This window comes from Microcaecilia unicolor, unplaced genomic scaffold (assembly GCF_901765095.1).
Source record: "Microcaecilia unicolor unplaced genomic scaffold, aMicUni1.1, whole genome shotgun sequence".
Taxonomy (NCBI): Eukaryota; Metazoa; Chordata; class Amphibia; order Gymnophiona; family Siphonopidae; genus Microcaecilia; species Microcaecilia unicolor.
In genome coordinates this window covers 136,754-155,785 of record NW_021963076.1, presented here as the reverse complement: position 1 = coordinate 155,785, position 19,032 = coordinate 136,754, and the positions used below count along the sequence as shown (strand labels likewise).

General features: G+C 41.8%; 1 protein-coding gene across 1 annotated transcript in view; it reads right to left on the bottom strand.

Moving 5' to 3' along the window:
- LOC115458895 (calcium-binding protein 39-like) overlaps positions 1-19,032 on the bottom strand; it is a gene marked incomplete at its 3' end in the record, with an annotated part of 189,161 nt that overhangs the window by 85,301 nt on the left and 84,828 nt on the right. Inside the window, exons 3-4 of the mRNA XM_030188736.1 lie at positions 16,595-16,759; positions 4,682-4,800 (exon numbers count right to left, since the gene is read on the bottom strand). Of these exons, the coding sequence (XP_030044596.1) occupies positions 4,682-4,800; positions 16,595-16,759 (284 nt within the window). The remainder of the gene's footprint in view (positions 1-4,681; positions 4,801-16,594; positions 16,760-19,032) is intronic.

Sequence of the window (19,032 nt, the reverse complement as noted above, 5' to 3'; positions counted from 1 at the left end):
AACTGAGGGAACTTATGATTGAGCTGAGTGGCAAAAAGATCCACCGAGGGGGTGCTCCACGCTCGGAAGATCTTGTGGACTACGCCGGAGTTGAGCGACCACTCTTGAGGTTGCATTATCCTGCTCAATTTGTCGGCCAGACAGTTGTTTACGCCTGCCAGATACGTGGCTTGGAGAAACATGCCGTGACGGTGAGCCCAAAGTCACATCTGGATGGCTTCCCGACACAGAGGGCGAGATCCGGTGCCCCCCTGCGTGTTGATGTAGTACATGGCAACCTAATTGTCCGAATTTTAATAATTTGATTGGACAGCCGATCTCTGAAAGCCTTTAGAGCGCTCCAGACTGCTCGCAACTCCAGGAGATTGATCTGAAGACCCGATTCCTGGAGGGACCAAGCTCCCTGGGTGTGAAGCCCATCTACATGGGCTCCCCACCCCAGGAGGGATGCATCCGTTGTCAGCACTTTTTGTGGCTGAGGAATATGAAAAGGACGTCCCAAGGTCAAATTGGATCGAATCGTCCACCACAGAAGGGAATTGTGAAAGTCAGTGGACAGCTGGATCACATCCTCTAGATTCCCTGCAGCTTGATACCACTGGGAAGCTAGGGTCCATTGAGCCGATGTCATATGAAGACGAGCCATGGAAGCTTGTCTCGACACCTGTGTCCACATTTTAAGGCTAAGACACAACTTACACGCGTCTGGGCGGTGGTCGGACCCAAGGCACTGAATACACCACGAGTGGGGGTCAGTACCTGAGATTGCCCGGTTGCATCGAGCGCACTTCTTGAAGCCACTGGGAATCCTTGATGTCATGGACGGAAAAATAGCGGCGGCGAGGTCAAAGTTCTCGATGGTGCCAAAAAGGGCACAAAAATGAGAAACGGGTACGCGCTGCCTAAAGAGCGACCCCAACGGAAACAAAAAGAAACTTAAGAGGGGACAAAACCTAACAAATAAAGATTTTTGGTTTTGTTTTTTTTTAAAAGAAAACAGCTCAACCAGAGCGAAAAATGAAAGAAAAAAGCGGAAAAACCCCCCGCAAAAATGAAGGCTGTTTTCAGGGGCACATGGAGAGAGACCGCAAGCAGTCACTCCCTTACCGCGGAAAGAAAAGAACTGATCGGGACTCTCGCACGACGGGCGGGAACATAGAAACGCGCGCTCGAAGGCTCTAGCAAACTTTTGTTGCTAGGAAGATTCCCGTTCCTTGGGACTGCCGTGGATGTCACCCAGTCGTGAGAACAAGCAGCCTGCTTGTCCTCGGAGAAGGGCAATTATAGTTAAGATAATGAAGAAAGAAAGGTATAGAACATGAAAAAGAATTGAGGATGGAGAGCCTCAATGTGCCTACACTAGCAGGTGGACATATTGACAGCTCCCAGGGAAAACTCTTATTTGCTACATATTATACTCTATTGGGATTTTATTTGTTGATATTTCAATCATTACTGATTGGCTTCTTTGACAATTTGAATAAACGTTTATTATGTCTAATACTTATTTAGTAGCCAGAGTTTTTCTTGCCTGGGGTTCTGCTTGAGGGAAAAGGCTACTCTTCTCTCTGAGTTAAAAACAGGAGTAGAGGATTGATCATGCTCCAGTTTTGCTTGCTCCAAAATTCAGTTGTTTTTATATTGGTAGAAAGAAGTCTACAACTACAGGAGTGTTTAAATGAATCACCGCTGGATGGCAGCTAATGGTGCAAGGATCCTGGGTTGTGTTATGGGGGTAGAATCCTCTATCAGTTTTCTTTTTTAAGAAGTGATGCTGACATGTATTGGAATGCAGGAACTGAAATTAACTGTTCTAGTGAATTATATAGAACAGATTATTTGATCAAACAGGTGGACACAGTTATTATATATACAAACAAGAGTATCATTAAGAATTTATTGACACACTCTAGTCAGAAACCATGTGATAGGTGATTCCATTCATATACTGAAACTGCCGCACCATATAAATGAAAACCAAAGTAGTATTAAGACAAACACTAACTTCATAAGACCAACATACAGTGGAACCCCGTTATAAAGCGCCCCACAATAATGCGAATCTGCTTACAATGCAATCATGTCACCCCTTTTTTTTAACATACAATTCCTCACATGTAAGCCACTCCAGCTGATGTGTAGCTATGCCAGAGTGAGCCTGGGCCCAGCCCCGGTTGAGCTTTGTCTGTGCTGGTGTGAAAACAAGTTTGGGTGGACTCTTTCTGCGTGGCTTAGGCCACTCCCAGTGCCAGTGTAAAAACAACCTTGGATGGACACTGTATATGCAGCTTAGGCTGCCCCCAGGGCCAGTGGACTCTGTATACACAGCTGAAGAGGTATTAAAAAGATTCAAGCATGTGCATAATGATTTCCTGAATTGGGCATGTGACTGATGAAGAAATTGTGGTAAATGTGCACCGAAAAGTCACAACCACACCATTGGATGACAACACTGATGATAAGGAAGATGATGAAGATGTTCCTCCTGCTCTTCCAAAAGTGTCAGAGGCCACAGAACATCTTGAGACAAGTTTGAGATGGCTAGAAAGTCAGGATGTGGACAGCATCAAAATTTTACAGCTACAAAACATTCTTGATTATGCAAGAAGTCAACAGTTTGCATTAAGAAAACAGATTATGCTAGATAACTTCCTGTACTAGTACAGTACTGTATGTTTCAATAACATTGTATATACACAGTAGTTCGGCCATAATACTCAATGCTGTGTGAATGCCTTTGTTTGTAGCAAATACATGTTTTGCAGCAGATCAATTTTTAGTTCATTTGTGTTCATGTTCCATTGATTCGGATATAATGCAAGGGTGTTCATGTTCCATTGATTCGGATATAATGCAAGGGTGTTCATGTTCCATTGATTTGGATATAATGCAAGGGTGTTCATGTTCCATTGATTCGGATACAACACGACCCCGCATTTAACATAATATCATAACAGTAGCCATACTGGGTCAGACCAATGGTCCATCTAGCCCAGTATTCTGTTTCCAACAGTGCCCAAGCCAGGTCACAAGTACCTGGAAGAAACCCAAAGCATGGCAAGATTCCATGTTACAAATCCCAGGGCAAGCAGTTGCTTCCCCATGTCTGTCTCAATAGCAGACTATGGATTTTTCCTCCAGGAACTTGTACAAACCTTTTTAAACCTAGAAAAGCTAACTCCTGTTACCACATCCTCCGACAAAGAGTTCCAGAGCTTAACTATTCGTTGAGTGAAAAAATATTTCCTCCTATTTGTTTTAAAAGTATTTACATGTAACTTCCAGAAGTGTCCCCTAGTCTTTGTAAAAAATCGATTTACTTCTACTTGTTCTACACCACTCAGGATTTTGTACACCTCAATCATATCTCCTCTCATCCATCTCTTTTCCAAGCTGAACAGCCCTAACCTTTTTAGCCTTTCCTCATACGAGAGGAGATCCATCCCCTTTATCACTTTGGTCACTCTTCTTTGAACCTTTTCTAATTCTGCTATATCTTTTTTGAGATACAGTGACCAGAACTGAACACAATACTCAAGGTGTGGTCGCATCATGGAGAGATAGAAGCATTATAGTATTTTTGGTCTTTTTCACCATCCCTTTAATAATTCCTAGTATTCTGTTTGCTTTTTGGCCACCGCCGCACACTGAGCAGAAGATTTCAGTGTATTATCTACGACACCTAGATCTTTTTCTTGAGTGCTGACCCCCAAAGGAGGACCCTAGCATCAGGTAACTATGATTTGGATTCTTCTTTAAAATGTGCATCACCTTGCATTTGTCCACATTAAATTTCATCTGCCCTTTGGATGCTCAGTCTTATAATTTCCTAAGGTCTTCTTGCAATATTTCACAGTCTGCATGTGTTTTAACAACCTTGAATAGTTTTGTGTCATCTGCAAGTGTAACCTCACTCGTTATTCTGATTTCCATATCACTTATAAACATGTTAAACAGAACCAGTCCCAGTACTGATCCCTGCAGCACTCCAACGTTCACCCTCCTCCATTGAGAGAAATGACCATTTAACCCTATCCTCTGTTTTCTGTCCAATAACCAATTCCTAATCCACACCAGAACCTTGACTCCTACCCCATGACTAATTTTCTCAGGAGTCTCTCATGAGGAACTTTATCAAAAGTTTCCTGAAAATCTAGATACACACATTTATTCATGCCTTCAAAGAAATGAAGCAAACTGGTGAGGCAAGACTTTCCTTAGCTAAACCCATGCTGATTCTGTCCCATTAAATCATGTTTGTCTATTTGTTCTGTAATTTTATTCTTTATGATAGTTTCCACTATTTTGCCCGGCACTGACATCAGGCTTACCGGTCTGTAATTTCCCGGATCACCCTTGAAATCCTTTTTAAAGATCAGTGTCACATTGGCCACCCTCCAATCTTCAAGTACTACAGACAATTTTAACGACAGGTTACATATTACTAACGTAATGATATTCCATGTATCCCAATCATTGCATTATAATGGGGTTCCACTGTATATTTAAAGATGTACAATTAAGAATTGATACAGTTCATTCTTCTTTACCAGTGTTGCAGACCATCATTCATATAACAATGTATGTCAAGTAGAAAACAAGTACTTTCTAACTTATCTGTTCTAACATATCAATACTACTTACACACTGACTTCATGCTAAGATCAAAATGAAAGCTTACCCCTTCAGAAGAATAAATAAGATATGCTGATGGGAACTAATGTATTCCACTGTGGGACTACGAGTGCCAATTTGTCTCCTCAGGATGTTGTTAAATATCTGAGACACATCTTTCTTCCCCTGTTAAAAAAAATGCAGATACACTCTGAAAATGTCTTTTTGGATTTTATTAAATTGGAGTGAACTGACTTTACATAATATGGTGAGGCATTTGAAGGCTTCTAGAAAGTCTCTCTGTGAACTGAATAGCCACAGTTCAAAAGCAACCTAAGATGTGGGTCTTTATTTAATATGCCCCTTCTCAAGCTCCAAAGGGCTTACAATTTATAGGATTACCATAATTTCAAAACAAGGTATATACCTCCAAAAAATTAACATCCTACGGTTTAGATAGAGAAGGATCTTACCACCACTTTTTCCCTGAATTCATGTAAACCTTCCAACAACCTTAAAATGTAAAGAAAATCTAACATCTACATTCTTCCAGAATAATAGTATAATGAGTGTAAGGTAAGATGTTTATGTAGTCTCAGGCAGGAGGCTGGGGCAGATAATCCTTAAGGTTTATAATTATATTAGGGGAGGTGATATGGGAATGGGTTAATATAAAATCTGGCAGGTTGATTGGGGACGGGTAAAAGCAAAGTCTATTTTGAATTGTGTTTATTTTTATTTTATTGATGTGGTGTTTCTATTTTTATATTTTGACTTATTGTAAACCACATGGAACAAGGATACAGATTTTTCAGTATATAAATGCTTTTTAATAAAACATTTTACAGGCTACTGATCTTTAAAGCAGTAGTAGCTCATCTAGACAACAAGAAAATAAAAGTTATTTGCCAGGAGTGTAGCCAGACCTGTTATTTCGGTTGGGCCCCAAGTTAACCTGGGTGAGTCCTTCCCACCCCCACTCCTGTCCATATATACAGTTCTTTTTGTTAAACTTTCCCTCGGCCCATGCTATCATCGTGTTTCTCCTCCCCCCCCCCCCCCCCCCGCTCAGAATCTGTTCCTCTCCCCCCCCCCCCCCCCTCCCAGCCGGAATTCCTTCCTCTCTCCCTCCCCGGTCTTCTTCCAGGCCATCGCTCGCAGCGATTCCAGTAAGCAGCCTGTACCAGCCCTGCAGTCTTCCCTCTACCGCGTCCCCAGGAAATTATGTCACTGAGGTTGGGACACACAGAAGGAAGCCTGCAAGGCTGGCATAGGTTGCTTACAGGAATCGATGCTGGTGATAACTCAAAAGGTAAATGGAGGCAGGGGTGGGGAATTTAGAGAGAGATGGGCAGCTGCCATGAGGGCAAGAGAGAGAGGCGTAAGGTACTGCCAATGAGGTCCTTTGGGGGCAACTAGATTGGGTGGGCCTGAGGCAAGAATGGGTGGCCCTGTGCCCACCTGTAGCTACGCCACTGTTACTTACCTGTAATAAGTATTTTCCAAGGACAACAGGACTCAGATCCTCAACCATCGGTGATGTCATCGATGGAGCCCTCCTCCTTCTCACAAGTGAGCCTGTTTCCACCTGCCACTGTCACACAAGAGCTAGTAGTATGCAACTCTTTGGAGATGTGGGAGAGCTATGAGGATTCAAGTCCTACAGTCTTTGGAGAACATGTGCTACAGGTTTCATTTTCTTCAAAGACAAGCAGGACTATGAATCCTTGAGCATGAGACTCCCTAGCTACATAAGAAGGGGAAAGAACACTACAAGTGGTGTCACATCAGGTGAACACCAACATTTTTGGCGACAACAGGCCATTTTAACATTTTATAATTTTTTTGATGACAGCCTGGAACTGAAAGAGGAGGATTGGAGGGGGAGGGGATGGAGTTGGATTATAAATCTCAAGTAGATTCTGGAGGACCTTCTGGCCAAACCTACTGTTGTGTTTCAAATCCTGATCTAGGCAGTAATGAGATGTGAATGTATGCAGAGAAGTCCATGTTGCAGTTCTGCAAATCTCTTCTATGGAAGCTTACTTCAAATGGGCTACAGACACAGCCGTGTCTCTGACATTATCAGCCATTGCCTGGTCCCCTAGAGTCAACCCAGCATGGGCAAAAGTGAAGGAAATGCAGTCTGCTAGCCAACTTGAAAATGAGCATTTACCAATGCCAGCCCCCATTCTTTTTGGGTCAAAAGAAACAAAAATCTGGGTGGACTTTCTACAGACTTTAAACTGCTTCAGATGGAAGACCAAGGTTTTAATGTTGTCCAAAGAGTGCAGTGCACTTTCACCTTTATGGAAAAAAGGCTGGAAGGAATATTGACTGGTTAAGGTGGAATTCCAACACAACTTTAAGGAAGGAACTTTCAAAATGAGTGCACAAAACCATTGTATTATAAAAATAAAAAAAGTGGTAAAATACATACAGGAGGAGCTTCCGGTAGAGCCATGAGGCTGAGCAGGCTCTGAATAGTGCTGCTCCTATCTCCCTCTCCAGAAGCCTGCAAGTATACCTGAGAAACTGCTCTGACCCTCAGTGAAATGGCACAGAATATCAGTCCGACGTTTATAGCACCTGATTTAGAGGGTTCCTTGCCCTGAACACCACAAAATCTTTGAGGAAAACCATGACAAGAGTAGACCCTCCAAGGTCAAAATGGTGGCAGCCACCAGACCACCCAACCCCACTGTGAGCTCGGAGTGGTCTGCAGAGACAATCGCCAAGGTGAAAGCAGCAGTAGACATGGCCAAAGATGAGAAACTGCAGCAATATTTTGACAAGATCGATAATGCCCATGAAAGGATAGATAGCATGGATCTGGAATTGGACGACACCCAATGCTGGACAAGCACGAGGAAGGACAAAATGCAGACCATAGAAAATAAGCAACAGTTAATGGACAAACAACTACAGAAGGTGTTGCAGAAGGTGGAGAACCTGGAGAATACAGCATAGCGTAACAATTAACAAATTTGGTTGGAATCCCAGAATGCATACTAGATGGCGAGCTGCCAAAATTTCCGGAGACTTGAATTCCACAGGTCTTGCAGTTGGGCAACCAGCATGGTCCATTTTGCCTTGAGCAGGTCCACTACATGTGTGCTTGCAGTCTGGAAGGTTCTCATCCCAGGGTTGTTATATTGAAAGTACTTAACTTTGCGTATAAGGTGGCTGTCTTGTGCGCTAATAGGGCGGGGAAGGTTTTACATTATAAGGACCCTTTGTTTCCAGCACTATTCAGTGTTGGTGGCCGCCCAGAGGAATTTAGCCCAGTGTGAACTGCTCTTTTTAAAAAACAAGTTCAGTTTGCACTGTTGTATCCAGCCCAAGTTCATGTGGTGCATGAAGGTCAGACATCATTTTTTGACTCAGTGTCAGAGGCACAGTCATCCTTGGCAACACTGCTAGATGGGGACAATGACATCTAACTGTGAAAGGTCTGTTGTTGGTTAGACACACCTACCTTTCAAAATAGGCAAGCAACAACTATTTCAGCCCACTGCGATATGTTTGGAGATATGGAGTAGTCAGTGGGAAAACATGGCATGACGCTATTGAGTACACAGTGGTTTTGAGTTCCTCACTGGAATTATAGACAATTATCATATGGCTTTTTTACATTAATAGTATGGCATTATGACCACATCCCCCATAAGAGAACTCTACTTTAGAGTTACTTTGGCTCAGAAAGCTCTGTGGACTGTACTCTCTATTGATATAGATTTCGTTATGGACTGCCTCAGGGCTGGACTTTTTTTTTAAAGTCACCAGACTGCACTGATTTGCTACAGGACAATCCTCTGAAGTGTATTTTTCTCTTTGCTGTTTGGTGTGAGTGATGATTGAAGTTTGAATTGAATGTATGAAGGGAGAGGGGATGGGCGCACATGGAAGTTTTGTATAAGGGTGTACAGAGGGGGATAGGATAGTGGTTAGAAGAAACAAGGACTAATGTGTCTCATGAGGGGGAGGGATTTTTGTGGTAGCATTGGAGACTCTTACAGAATAGGAATATTGTTGGACCAAGTGAGGGCTGGGTGCTGGATTCATTCTGTGTATAAGGTACCTGTTTTTGTTGAGCCACATTTTGGGGTACCCTGGGATCAGCCTCCCTGAGGGTGTGTTCTTGGTACGTAGCTGAGGTGAAGTCCCCAATTAAAAGAGCAAAAATACTGCAACAGTTAAAAAAGAAGGAAGTGCATATTGCTTGCCTGCAAGAGACGCATTTCTCAGACTTAGAACATCAAAAGCTGAAATGGAGCTGGGTAGATGACATGGAGCTGGGTAGATGACATGCAGTATTTTTATCTGGTACAGCCCAAAGTGCAGGGATAGCATATTGGTGAGCAAATTTATCCCGACACTTCACAAGGTGGAAATGGATGAAGTTGGTAGATATATTTTAGTACATATGACTGTTCAGGATTTAGAGCTGGTAATTCTGAACTTGTACACTCTTAATGTATTTACCATTTCCTTTTTTCAACACGACTAAGGTGTGCAGTGCCTATTTACATCTGCCCTTGATGGGTGGTGGATGATTACAATACTGTTTTAGACCCCCATATGGATAGGATGGGGGAGCTCAATCTGAGTAATCCAAAGCACCTTGGGGTCTCAAACAATTCTGTAGGGTGTTGGTTCTGGTGGTCTGGTGCACCCTTGGAGGCTCATTCATGTGGCTTGTGCACACCCAGCCATGTCTCGTATAGATTATATGTTAGTAACATCTTCATTGTTTCATCGGGAAGAAGGAGCCACTACTGCAGTCCCCACTTTACTGGATCATGCGGTGCTTTGGCTGGATGTGCAGGGTATACTGGGGGGAAAGGGGCAGGAGAAGTTTGGTATTTCCTGACTCATCTTTACAAGGATTTTAATTATAAAACCTATATAGTTAATAAATGGAAATAATTTATGGAAGATAATAATCAACATGTTCACAATCCTATTTTGATATGGGAAACCGCAAAAACTGTTTTGAGGGGGGACACTACAGCATATGCAGTGAGTAGAAGGAAGCAATTAGCTACAGAATTATTGTATTTAGAAAACAAACTGAAAAGTGTAAAGAAAGTTGGTTATCTTCCCAGTGTCGAGGATCAAGGGATAATCTACAAGTTGCCAGAGTAGCCTTGTACGCCAAGATGTTAAATCTCAAATATATTATATGCATAAATTATATCGTTATGGGAACTGTTGGTGCATCTAGTACATCCCTGGACAAGCCTGCAGTTCTGGAGCAGTCTATCCCATGAGGGATTCATAGTCACTAAAAATGGTCAGTTGAATTCTCTATTTGCTCAGTTTTTCAAAGATTTCTATCAATGTCAGGCAGTCCCCTCTGCAGAAGTACATTCCTGTGTGTCTTCCTTAAACTTACCTCAAATCCAACAGCAAAACTGACCCACTCTACACAAGCCAGTAGCAGCTTATGAAATTCTGGCTGCCATCAAACAAGTTCCTTTGGCTCCAGGCCCAGACAGTATGACTGTGGAATTTTATAAACCGTTGCAGGAACATATCTCGTTGCCTCTGAAAGCGTATTATGAGCAAGTTTGTAAGAACAAGTCATTTCCAGCTTATGCCAATAGTTCAACAATTGTAGTGTTGCCTAACCCTAGCCGAGATCCCCTATTGCTGGACTTGTATCGGCCTAGTTCCTTACTTAATTTTGAGCTTAAACTGATGGCAAAATCTTGGCGATGAGGCTGGCTAAATTGTTATTGGAAGTGATTCATACAGACCAGGTGGGCTTTATACAGAATAGGGTAATGGGAAATGGGATTTCATATACTGCCTTTCTGTGTTATAATCAAAGTGATTTACATTTATTTTATGCAGGTACTTTTCTGTATCCCTAATGGACTCACAATCTAAGTATCATACCGGGGGAAATCGAGAGTTAAGTGATTTGCCCACAGTTACCCAGTTTTCTAGGTTCTCAGACAACCGCACTAACCACTAGTCTACACCTCCCGGAACGCGTGAAGCGTAACAGCAGCACTAGGACATTGTGCCCCAAGAAATACACCTGTCATTTTGGTTAGTCTAGATGCCCCAAAGGCCTTTGACTGTGTGCACTGAGAATACCCGTTTCAACTGCTGGATGCAGGGCCCCTTTGTAGACATGGTTAAAGTTCTTTACACAAACCCTAGGTGAGCAGTTCAGACCAACAGAACACTCTCAAGACTTCTTTCTGTTGGCTAGGGGCACCTGGCAGGGATGCCCCTGTCGACCCTATTCTTCATTCTTGCTCTGGATCCCTTACTGAGTAATGTAAGGGCTGACTCTGAGGTACAGGGCTTGCTGATTGTTAAGGAAGTAGTTAAATGTATGGCATTTGCTGACAATATGCTCCTGGTGCTCACACATCCTAAACAATCATTAGATAGCTTGTTGAACTTAGTGCAACAACACGGGAGGGTATTGGGCTTTAACTTTAAACTTGGATAAATCAGAAGCAATGTCCATGGGAAGCTATGAGTATGAAGACTGGTCGGATGACTTTCCTCTTATAAAGGTAGAAACTAAAAATATTTGGGTATTTAATCAAAAATGTGTCTGATGCATATTTTGAAAACATTACTGTATAGTTAAAAAAGCTGGTGGATGTGTTATGTCTTTGGTCTGCCTTACCTTTAACTTTGCAGAGACATATAGCACGTGAAGATGGTACTTTTTCAAAGGTGGCTCTACGTCCTGCAAACATTCCCAATGTATGCCCCATGTGCAGAACTATATGAGGACCCCAAAAGGGGGTGGAGTCGCAGCCTTCTTGAGCCCAAAACCCTGTGGCTCATCACCAGCTAACATTACCCCTAAAGCCAGGGCAAAGGATTTATCCCTAACTAGCATTTACTGCCCAACGAGAAGACTAATCGCACGATAGTCAGTGCTATTTAACTGGTCAAAACAGCTGCTGACCGGTTACATAGCACTTAAATGGCCTTCTCTTGCTGAATAACCCCAGTTAGTAGCTACTGGTTAGCTGGTTATATCACGTGATAGAACTGGCTATCTGCTGATTCTTAAAGTGGGTTTGGCCACGTGAAACCCTGGAATATCTTTGGCTGGATATTCAATGCTGGTCACTGGAAATGGACTGGCATTTAACCCATTAGTGCCCAATGTTCCCATATGGTTTATTATGGGAACATTGGGCTAATGTTAACTAATTAACTAATGGGTTAATATCTGGGCTTAGCACAGACTGCGGGAGTTAACCTGGATTTAGACTACAGAAAACAGAAAGATGTGTTCTCTTTAAAATGATTTTTATACAACGAAGGCTCCTGAATGTTGTGCTTCCCTCTAACTGTAGTTTTATATGATAAAGAACCCCCAAATGCACTGGTGACCAACACCTTACCCTTCTCTTCACCAGAAGAATATAAAACCATTGATCTTGGGCATTTTAAGGCTACAATCAGGTGTCACAGCTTCAGCAGATTCCAACTCCAGCTATCAGATTTATCAGGAAGAACTGGGAAAAGAGAAGAGGGAGGCCTATGACTATATTTTTGCTGATGATGTCCAGTTTTTTTCCCTTTTTGAACTGTGAAGGTGGTAACAGCCCAATTAGACACGCCTGGTGTTGAATGCAGGGAAAACGGAGGTGATGGCGGTCTCAAGATGGGGTGCACCTGACTTTCCTAGTAAAATGGCGAGAAGTTTTGATTGTGTAGTAGGAGGGTGTGCTTTGTGTAGTTCTTGTGCTTGATGCCAGCCTCTCTTTTAAACACACATGTGCAACGGTTAAACACTCTTTTTTTAAACTGAGAATGCTTAGTAGGGTGAGGCCTTTTGTACCAGAGGAGGATTTTCGGTTGGGTGTTCAAGCATGGTGTTGAACAGTCTGGACTACTGTAATGCATTTTATTTTGGGCTTCCTGCAAGCTGGATAAGGGCTCTTCAGGTGGTACAGAACGCTGCAGCTCAGCAGATCTTTCAGTTGTCTAGATATCAGCATGTCTCCCAATTGTTGTGCAAGTTGCACTGGCCTTCTGTGGAGCTCAGGATTCAATTTAAAATCCTTTTACTTATCCATCGTGTGCTTTGGAATTCTTTGGCTGGTTATCTATTCAACTGGGAGGTCCGTGCGGTCTGTGGAAACATCTTGAACGAGGAAGGGATCTTTTTTTCGTTGGTGGGTCCAGTGCTTTGGAACCAGTTGACCCTTTCTTTGAGGCAGATGACTAATATGGCAGCCCTTAAAAAAGCAGTTGAAAGCCCATCTTTTCTCCTGCTATTTGTAATATTTATGAACAGGGCAGGATGAGTGTGGTATGGTGTACATAAAATTTTGTGGTTGGTTTAGGGAGTGACGGTTAGAGATGTGGAGAGAGGAAAGGGTTTTTGGTACATGTATGGGTGCTATGTTTTATGTATGTTTTATTGTGTTTCATCTTGGATAGGGCAGAATATAAATGTTTTACCATTAATTCATTACAATAAAACCACCCAAGAATATAGAATTCCCCTACAGATTACTCTTTCATAGCCCATCTGAGAGGTACCAAAAGGAGAAGCCTTAGAAAAAAAGGGTCACCAGTTTCTCTGTCCCAAACAACCTCCCCACTGAGAAACTATCCTTTTCTGAGGAGGCAATCCCCCTCTGTCTGCTGAACCAGCTATCTCCTCTTCCTCTTGTCCCAGTCAGTGGAATGTTCTTGCATCCCAAACATTGTGAAGACCAACCTTTAGTTCCCTTCACACAGAGGCAAAGACTAGGGTTGGGAAGGGCTCAAAGCAGAACCTGAATATGTTGCCAAAGCATGACACCTAGGAATTAAAAAAAAATATTCTCAGGCTACATAATTTTTTTATGGATCACAAGCCTAACCTGTCCTTAAGGCATTCTGGGAAGCTTCACTTCTATACAGGGGCACAGATCTGGTTCCCAACTAGGAGGAAGTAGAGAGGAGCTCTGATAAACATGAGTTGTCACCAGCTGACATATTAACAGTAAACTGGAGCTAAATAGGCTCTGCCATGCCTGAGGGTAGATATGCAACCTTCATAACTTTCCTTCCTTATTTCTCTATCAGAAGGAAAGAAGGAGATAAAGGGCTCAGCATGTTTATGTACTTTTTTCACAAAGTGACAACAAACAAAGCTACTAATCTCCCATTAATTCAGAAGCACTGACCAGGTTTTATTCCATATGCACTGCATAGTCCACAGCCCATTCTGGGTATCTATCCAGATTCACTTTTAGCTGGGTACTAAACCTCCATTGATTGTACCTGCTCACCTGGCACCTGCTTGCATGGTTGTTCTGAAAACAGGTCAAATGCACTGGCTGAAATGCTGAATTGCCATGACTTACCTACAGCTTTTCACCTCGATTCCCCCTGATTCCCCCTCGATTCACTGAAAATGAGTGAAAGGGGAGGAGGGGTGGGGAGATCCGGGAAATTATAGACCGGTGAGTCTGACGTCGGTGCCGGGGAAAATGGTAGAGGCTATTATCAAAAACAAAATTACAGAGCACATCCGAGGACATGGATTACTGAGACCAAGTCAGCATGGCTTTTGTGTGGGGAAATCTTGCCTGACCAATTTACTTCAATTCTTTGAAGGAGTGAACAAACATGTGGACAAAGGGGAGTCGGTTGATATTGTGTATCTGGATTTTCAAAAGGCGTTTGACAAGGTACCTCATCAAAGGCTACAGAGGAAATTGGAGGGTCATGGGATAGGAGGAAATGTCCTATTGTGGATTAAAAACTGGTTGAAGGATAGGAAACAGAGAGTGGGGTTAAATGGGCAGTATTCACAATGGAGAAGGGTAGTTAGTGGGGTTCCTCAGGGGTCCGTGCTAGGACCGCTGCTTTTTAATATATTATAAATGATTTAGAGATGGGAGTAACTAGCGAGGTAATTAAATTTGCTGATGACACAAAGTTATTCAAAGAGTCGTTAAATCGCGACAGGATTGTGAAAAATTACAAGAGGACCTTACGAGACTGGGAGACTGGGCGGCTAAATGGCAGATGATGTTTAATGTGAGCAAGTGCAAGGTGATGCATGTGGGAAAAAAGAACCCGAATTATAGCTACGTCATGCAAGGTTCCACGTTAGGAGCTACGGACCAAGAAAGGGATCTGGGTGTCGTCGTCGATAACACACTGAAACCTTCTGCTCAGTGTGCTGCTGCGGCTAAGAAAGCGAATAGAATGTTGGGTATAATCAGGAAAGGTATGGAAAACAGGTGTGAGGATGTTATAATGCCATTGTATCGCTCCATGGTGCGACCGCACCTTGAGTATTGTGTTCAATTCTGGTCGCCGCATCTCAAGAAAGATATAGTAGAATTGGAAAAGGTGCAGCGAAGGGCGACTAAAATGATAGCGGGGATGGGACGACTTCCCTATGAAGAAAGACTAAGGAGGCTAGGGCTATACAGCTTGGAGAAGAGACGGCTGAGGGGAGACATGATAGAGGTATATAAAATAATGAGTGGAGTGGAACAGGTGGATGTGAAGCGTCTGTTCACACTTTCCAAAAATACTAGGACTAGGGGGCATGCGATGAAACTACAGTGTAGTAAATTTAAAACAAATCGGAGAAACTTTTTCTTCACCCAACGTGTAATTAAACTCTGGAATTCGTTGCCGGAGAAAGTGGTGAAGGCGGTTAGCTTAGCAGAGTTTAAAAAGGGGTTGGCCGGTTTCCTAAAGGACAAGTCCATAAACCGCTACTAAACGGACTTGGAAAACTCCAAAATTCCAGGAATAACATGTATAGAATGTTTGTACGTTTGGGAAGCTTGCCAGGTGCCCTTGGCCTGGATTGGCCGCTGTCGTGGACAGGATGCTGGGCTCGATGGACCCTTGGTCTTTTCCCAGTATGGCATTACTTATGTACTTATGTATGTACTTATTTCAAATTCCCAATCTGACACAGCACCATGAGACCAGTAGGGAATCTGAGAATAGGCTGCACCAAAAGCGGTTTGTTTGTTTTTTTAATTCATTTTCCAAAAACTTTAATCAGTTAGTACTCAGGAAATTTCCTCGCCCCCTCCCAAGAATAGGGAAGGAAGACAGTAGGCACTGCAACCACAAACCCCCACAAGAAATGGAGGGGGTAGGCAGGGGAAGAGATCTGGTACTGACGAGTTTAGTATGCTTAAGATCTATGGACAAGCCTCTGCCAAGCCTAGCCCTTTAGTCTGTTCCCAAGTAGGGAAGGAAATCGGCCGCAGCATCCCTCTGACTCAGTCTATGCTCTACCAGGAATTTTGGCCTACAGGTTTCCCAGAAGAAGTCTACTTGTAGTTGTTACACCAGGCCATGTATCTGCACTATACGCAGGAGCCAGAGAAACAGCACCAGTCTTCTATAAGGGGAGTCAAATTAGCTCGAGCTGTTTTTTTTGTGGCTCCATCTGCTGGCCAGGAAAATTAACCCACTTGTCTGTACTGGTCAGGTATGGATGATAAAGTAAGTATAATTTATTAAAAATGTATATGATTTTATTACATGGGTAATATGATCTTTCTTCTAGTGCTGATGAGGTGTCCTTAGCCACCAAATCATCCAGCAAAAGAAAAATCTATTCCTATCATCTGAGAAACATTATATAACTAAACAAACCTCTAAGTACATATGAAAATTCAAATGCAAAATTAACAAGTGAGCTGAACTGCTCTTTTGACAAGTTAAAAGCCATACAGAGCTCCATATGGAGTAAGCCAGCAAGTGGTTAAACATATCTAGATAACTTTAACTGGATGTTCAGCAGAAAACTTATCCAGGTAATTTTATCTGGAAAACGACATGTCAGCTACTTGTGTGAAAACACTTGTCTTCACAAATTTAACAGGATATCACTAATTATGACGCTATCTGGCTAAGTATTTTAGTCAGCCATGCCTCCAAAGTTACCCTTGCAGAAAGGGGGAAATACCTAAAAGGTGAGATTTGTATGAATTTTGGCTTATGAGTTACAACCTACCTCAAAATCAATGAGGTGCAAGTTAGTTATCAGTGTTACCAGCAAACCACTGTTATACAATTCTTGTGCAAGCTGCGCCACCATTTCAGTCTGTGGTTCCTTGTCTCCGCTACCACACAGTATTTCCTTTGTGGCTTGTAATGATTTAGATACTTCTTCTGAGGCCTAGGGAACAATTGCAGAATTAAATTATTACATAATATTCAAAGAAAATAAAGCAGCCATTTTCTTTAAAATAGAAATATAGCAAGGAAGCTAAATAAAATGACCAATCTGGGTTATAAAATGTGTTATAAATGACTTGATAAAACATGTATGTCACAAGAAAAAAAGAACGGCCATACTGGGACAGACAGAAGGTCCATCAAGCCCAATATCCTGTTTCCAACAGTGACCAATCCAGGTCACAAGTGCCTGGCGAGATCACAAAAGAGATTTTATGCTGCTTATCTCAGAAATAAGCAGTGGCTTTTCCCAAGTCCATCTTAATAATGGCTTATGGACTTTTCCACAGGAGAACAATGTAGACCAGAGTGAAAGTAGAAATAGACTTTATTAAAAGCAGTTGCCCGATGTGGCCAAGTTTCACCACCCAGAAGCTGCATCAGGAACTTATCATTCCACTATAAAACACACATAAAAAATAAATAATAAAATATATTAAATAATATAATAAATTATTAATCCAGTTAAAAGTAAGTAATCCAAATAAAATTAACCCCAAAACAAGTACAGACATATGTTAATTAACAACATAAGCATAAAAATACTATTCAGTCAGTTTTTAGTGGTAGTAGGATACATTCAAATATTAATCTTAAAAAAAAAAAAAAACATACATACAAAACATATTGTCATACATGTCTCTTAAAAAACAACTTAAAAGGGACACGGGACACGTACCTATCAGGGTCCCTAAAGGCATATGGACCTGATAGCAGCTGAAACAAATACTACAGCAGTAAATTGCAATTGCCTAAAAAAAAGAAAAAGAAAAAAGAACACACACGTAAGCTCTAAAAAGCCAAGTAAGCTCAAGACAGAATGAAAAATTCCACAAAAATCCCAAGTGCTCAAGTTAGAAACGTCAAAATAATTTTCTTACCAAAAGCAACAAATGCTGAAGCTCTTCAGAAATCTTTTCCTCTCACAGAAAAACAACCACCCTTGCTATGTGAAAGTTTAAATGCAGTGTGGCTTAGGTCAAAGGTCACTTTTCGCAAAAAAAAACAAAACAACCCCAGCCCCCCACCCCAAAACAAAGTTTTCTTTATTTATTTATTTTTTGATTTGTATTTTTATAGTGGAATGATAAGCCCCTGACGCAGCCTCTGGGAGGCAAAACATGAGCACGTCAGGCAATTGATTTTAATGAAAAGTCTATTTCTACTTTCACTCTGGTGTGCATTGTTCTCCTGTGGATTATCTACGTGTAGATCACAGCCTCTATTGTTCCTGGACTTTTCCTTCAGGAAATTATCCAAACCTTTTTTAACCCCTGCTAAGCTAACTGCTTTTAAAACATTCACTGGCAATGAATTCCAGAGTTTAATTACACGTTAAGTGAAGAAATAATTTCTTTGGTTTGTTTTAAAATTTACTACTTAGTAGCTTCATTGCATACCACCAGTCCTAGTAATTTTGGAAAGAGTAAACAAGCGATTTACGCCTATCCGTTCCACTCTCCTCAGTATTTTATATACCTCTATCATCCCTTAGCTGTCTTGTCTCCAAGTTAAAAAAGCCCTAGTTGTCTTTCCTCATATGGAAATTGAACCATCCACTTCATCATTTTCTTTGCCCTTCTCTGTACTTTTTCTAATTGCGCTATATCTTTTTTGAGATGCGGTGAACAGTATTGCACACAGTATTCAAGGTGCGGTCGCACCATGGAGCGATACAAAGGCATTATAATATTCTCATTTTTATTTTCCATTCCTTTCCTAATAATTCCTAACATTCTATTTGCTTTTTTAGCCGTTGCCACACACTGAGCAGAAGGTTTCAATGTGTCATCAATGATGACACCTAGATCCTACTCCTGGGCGGTGACTCCTAACGTGGAACCATGCATCACATAGCTATAGTTTGGGTTACTCTATCCCAAGCATCACTTTACATTTGCTCACGTTAAACGACATCTGCCATTTGGATGTCCAGTCTCCCAGTATTGAGAGGCCCTCTTGCAATTTTTCACAATCCGCTAGCAATTTTAAGAACTTTGAATAATTTTATATTATCAGCAAATTTAATTACCTCACTAGTTATTCCAATCTCTAGATCATTTATAAATATGTTAAAAATCAGCGGTCCCAGCACAGACCCCTGGGGAACCCCACTATCTACCATTCTCCATTGAGAATACTGACCATTTAACCCTACTCTCTCTATGTTTTCTATTTCTTAGCCAGTCCTTAATCCACAATAGGACATTACCT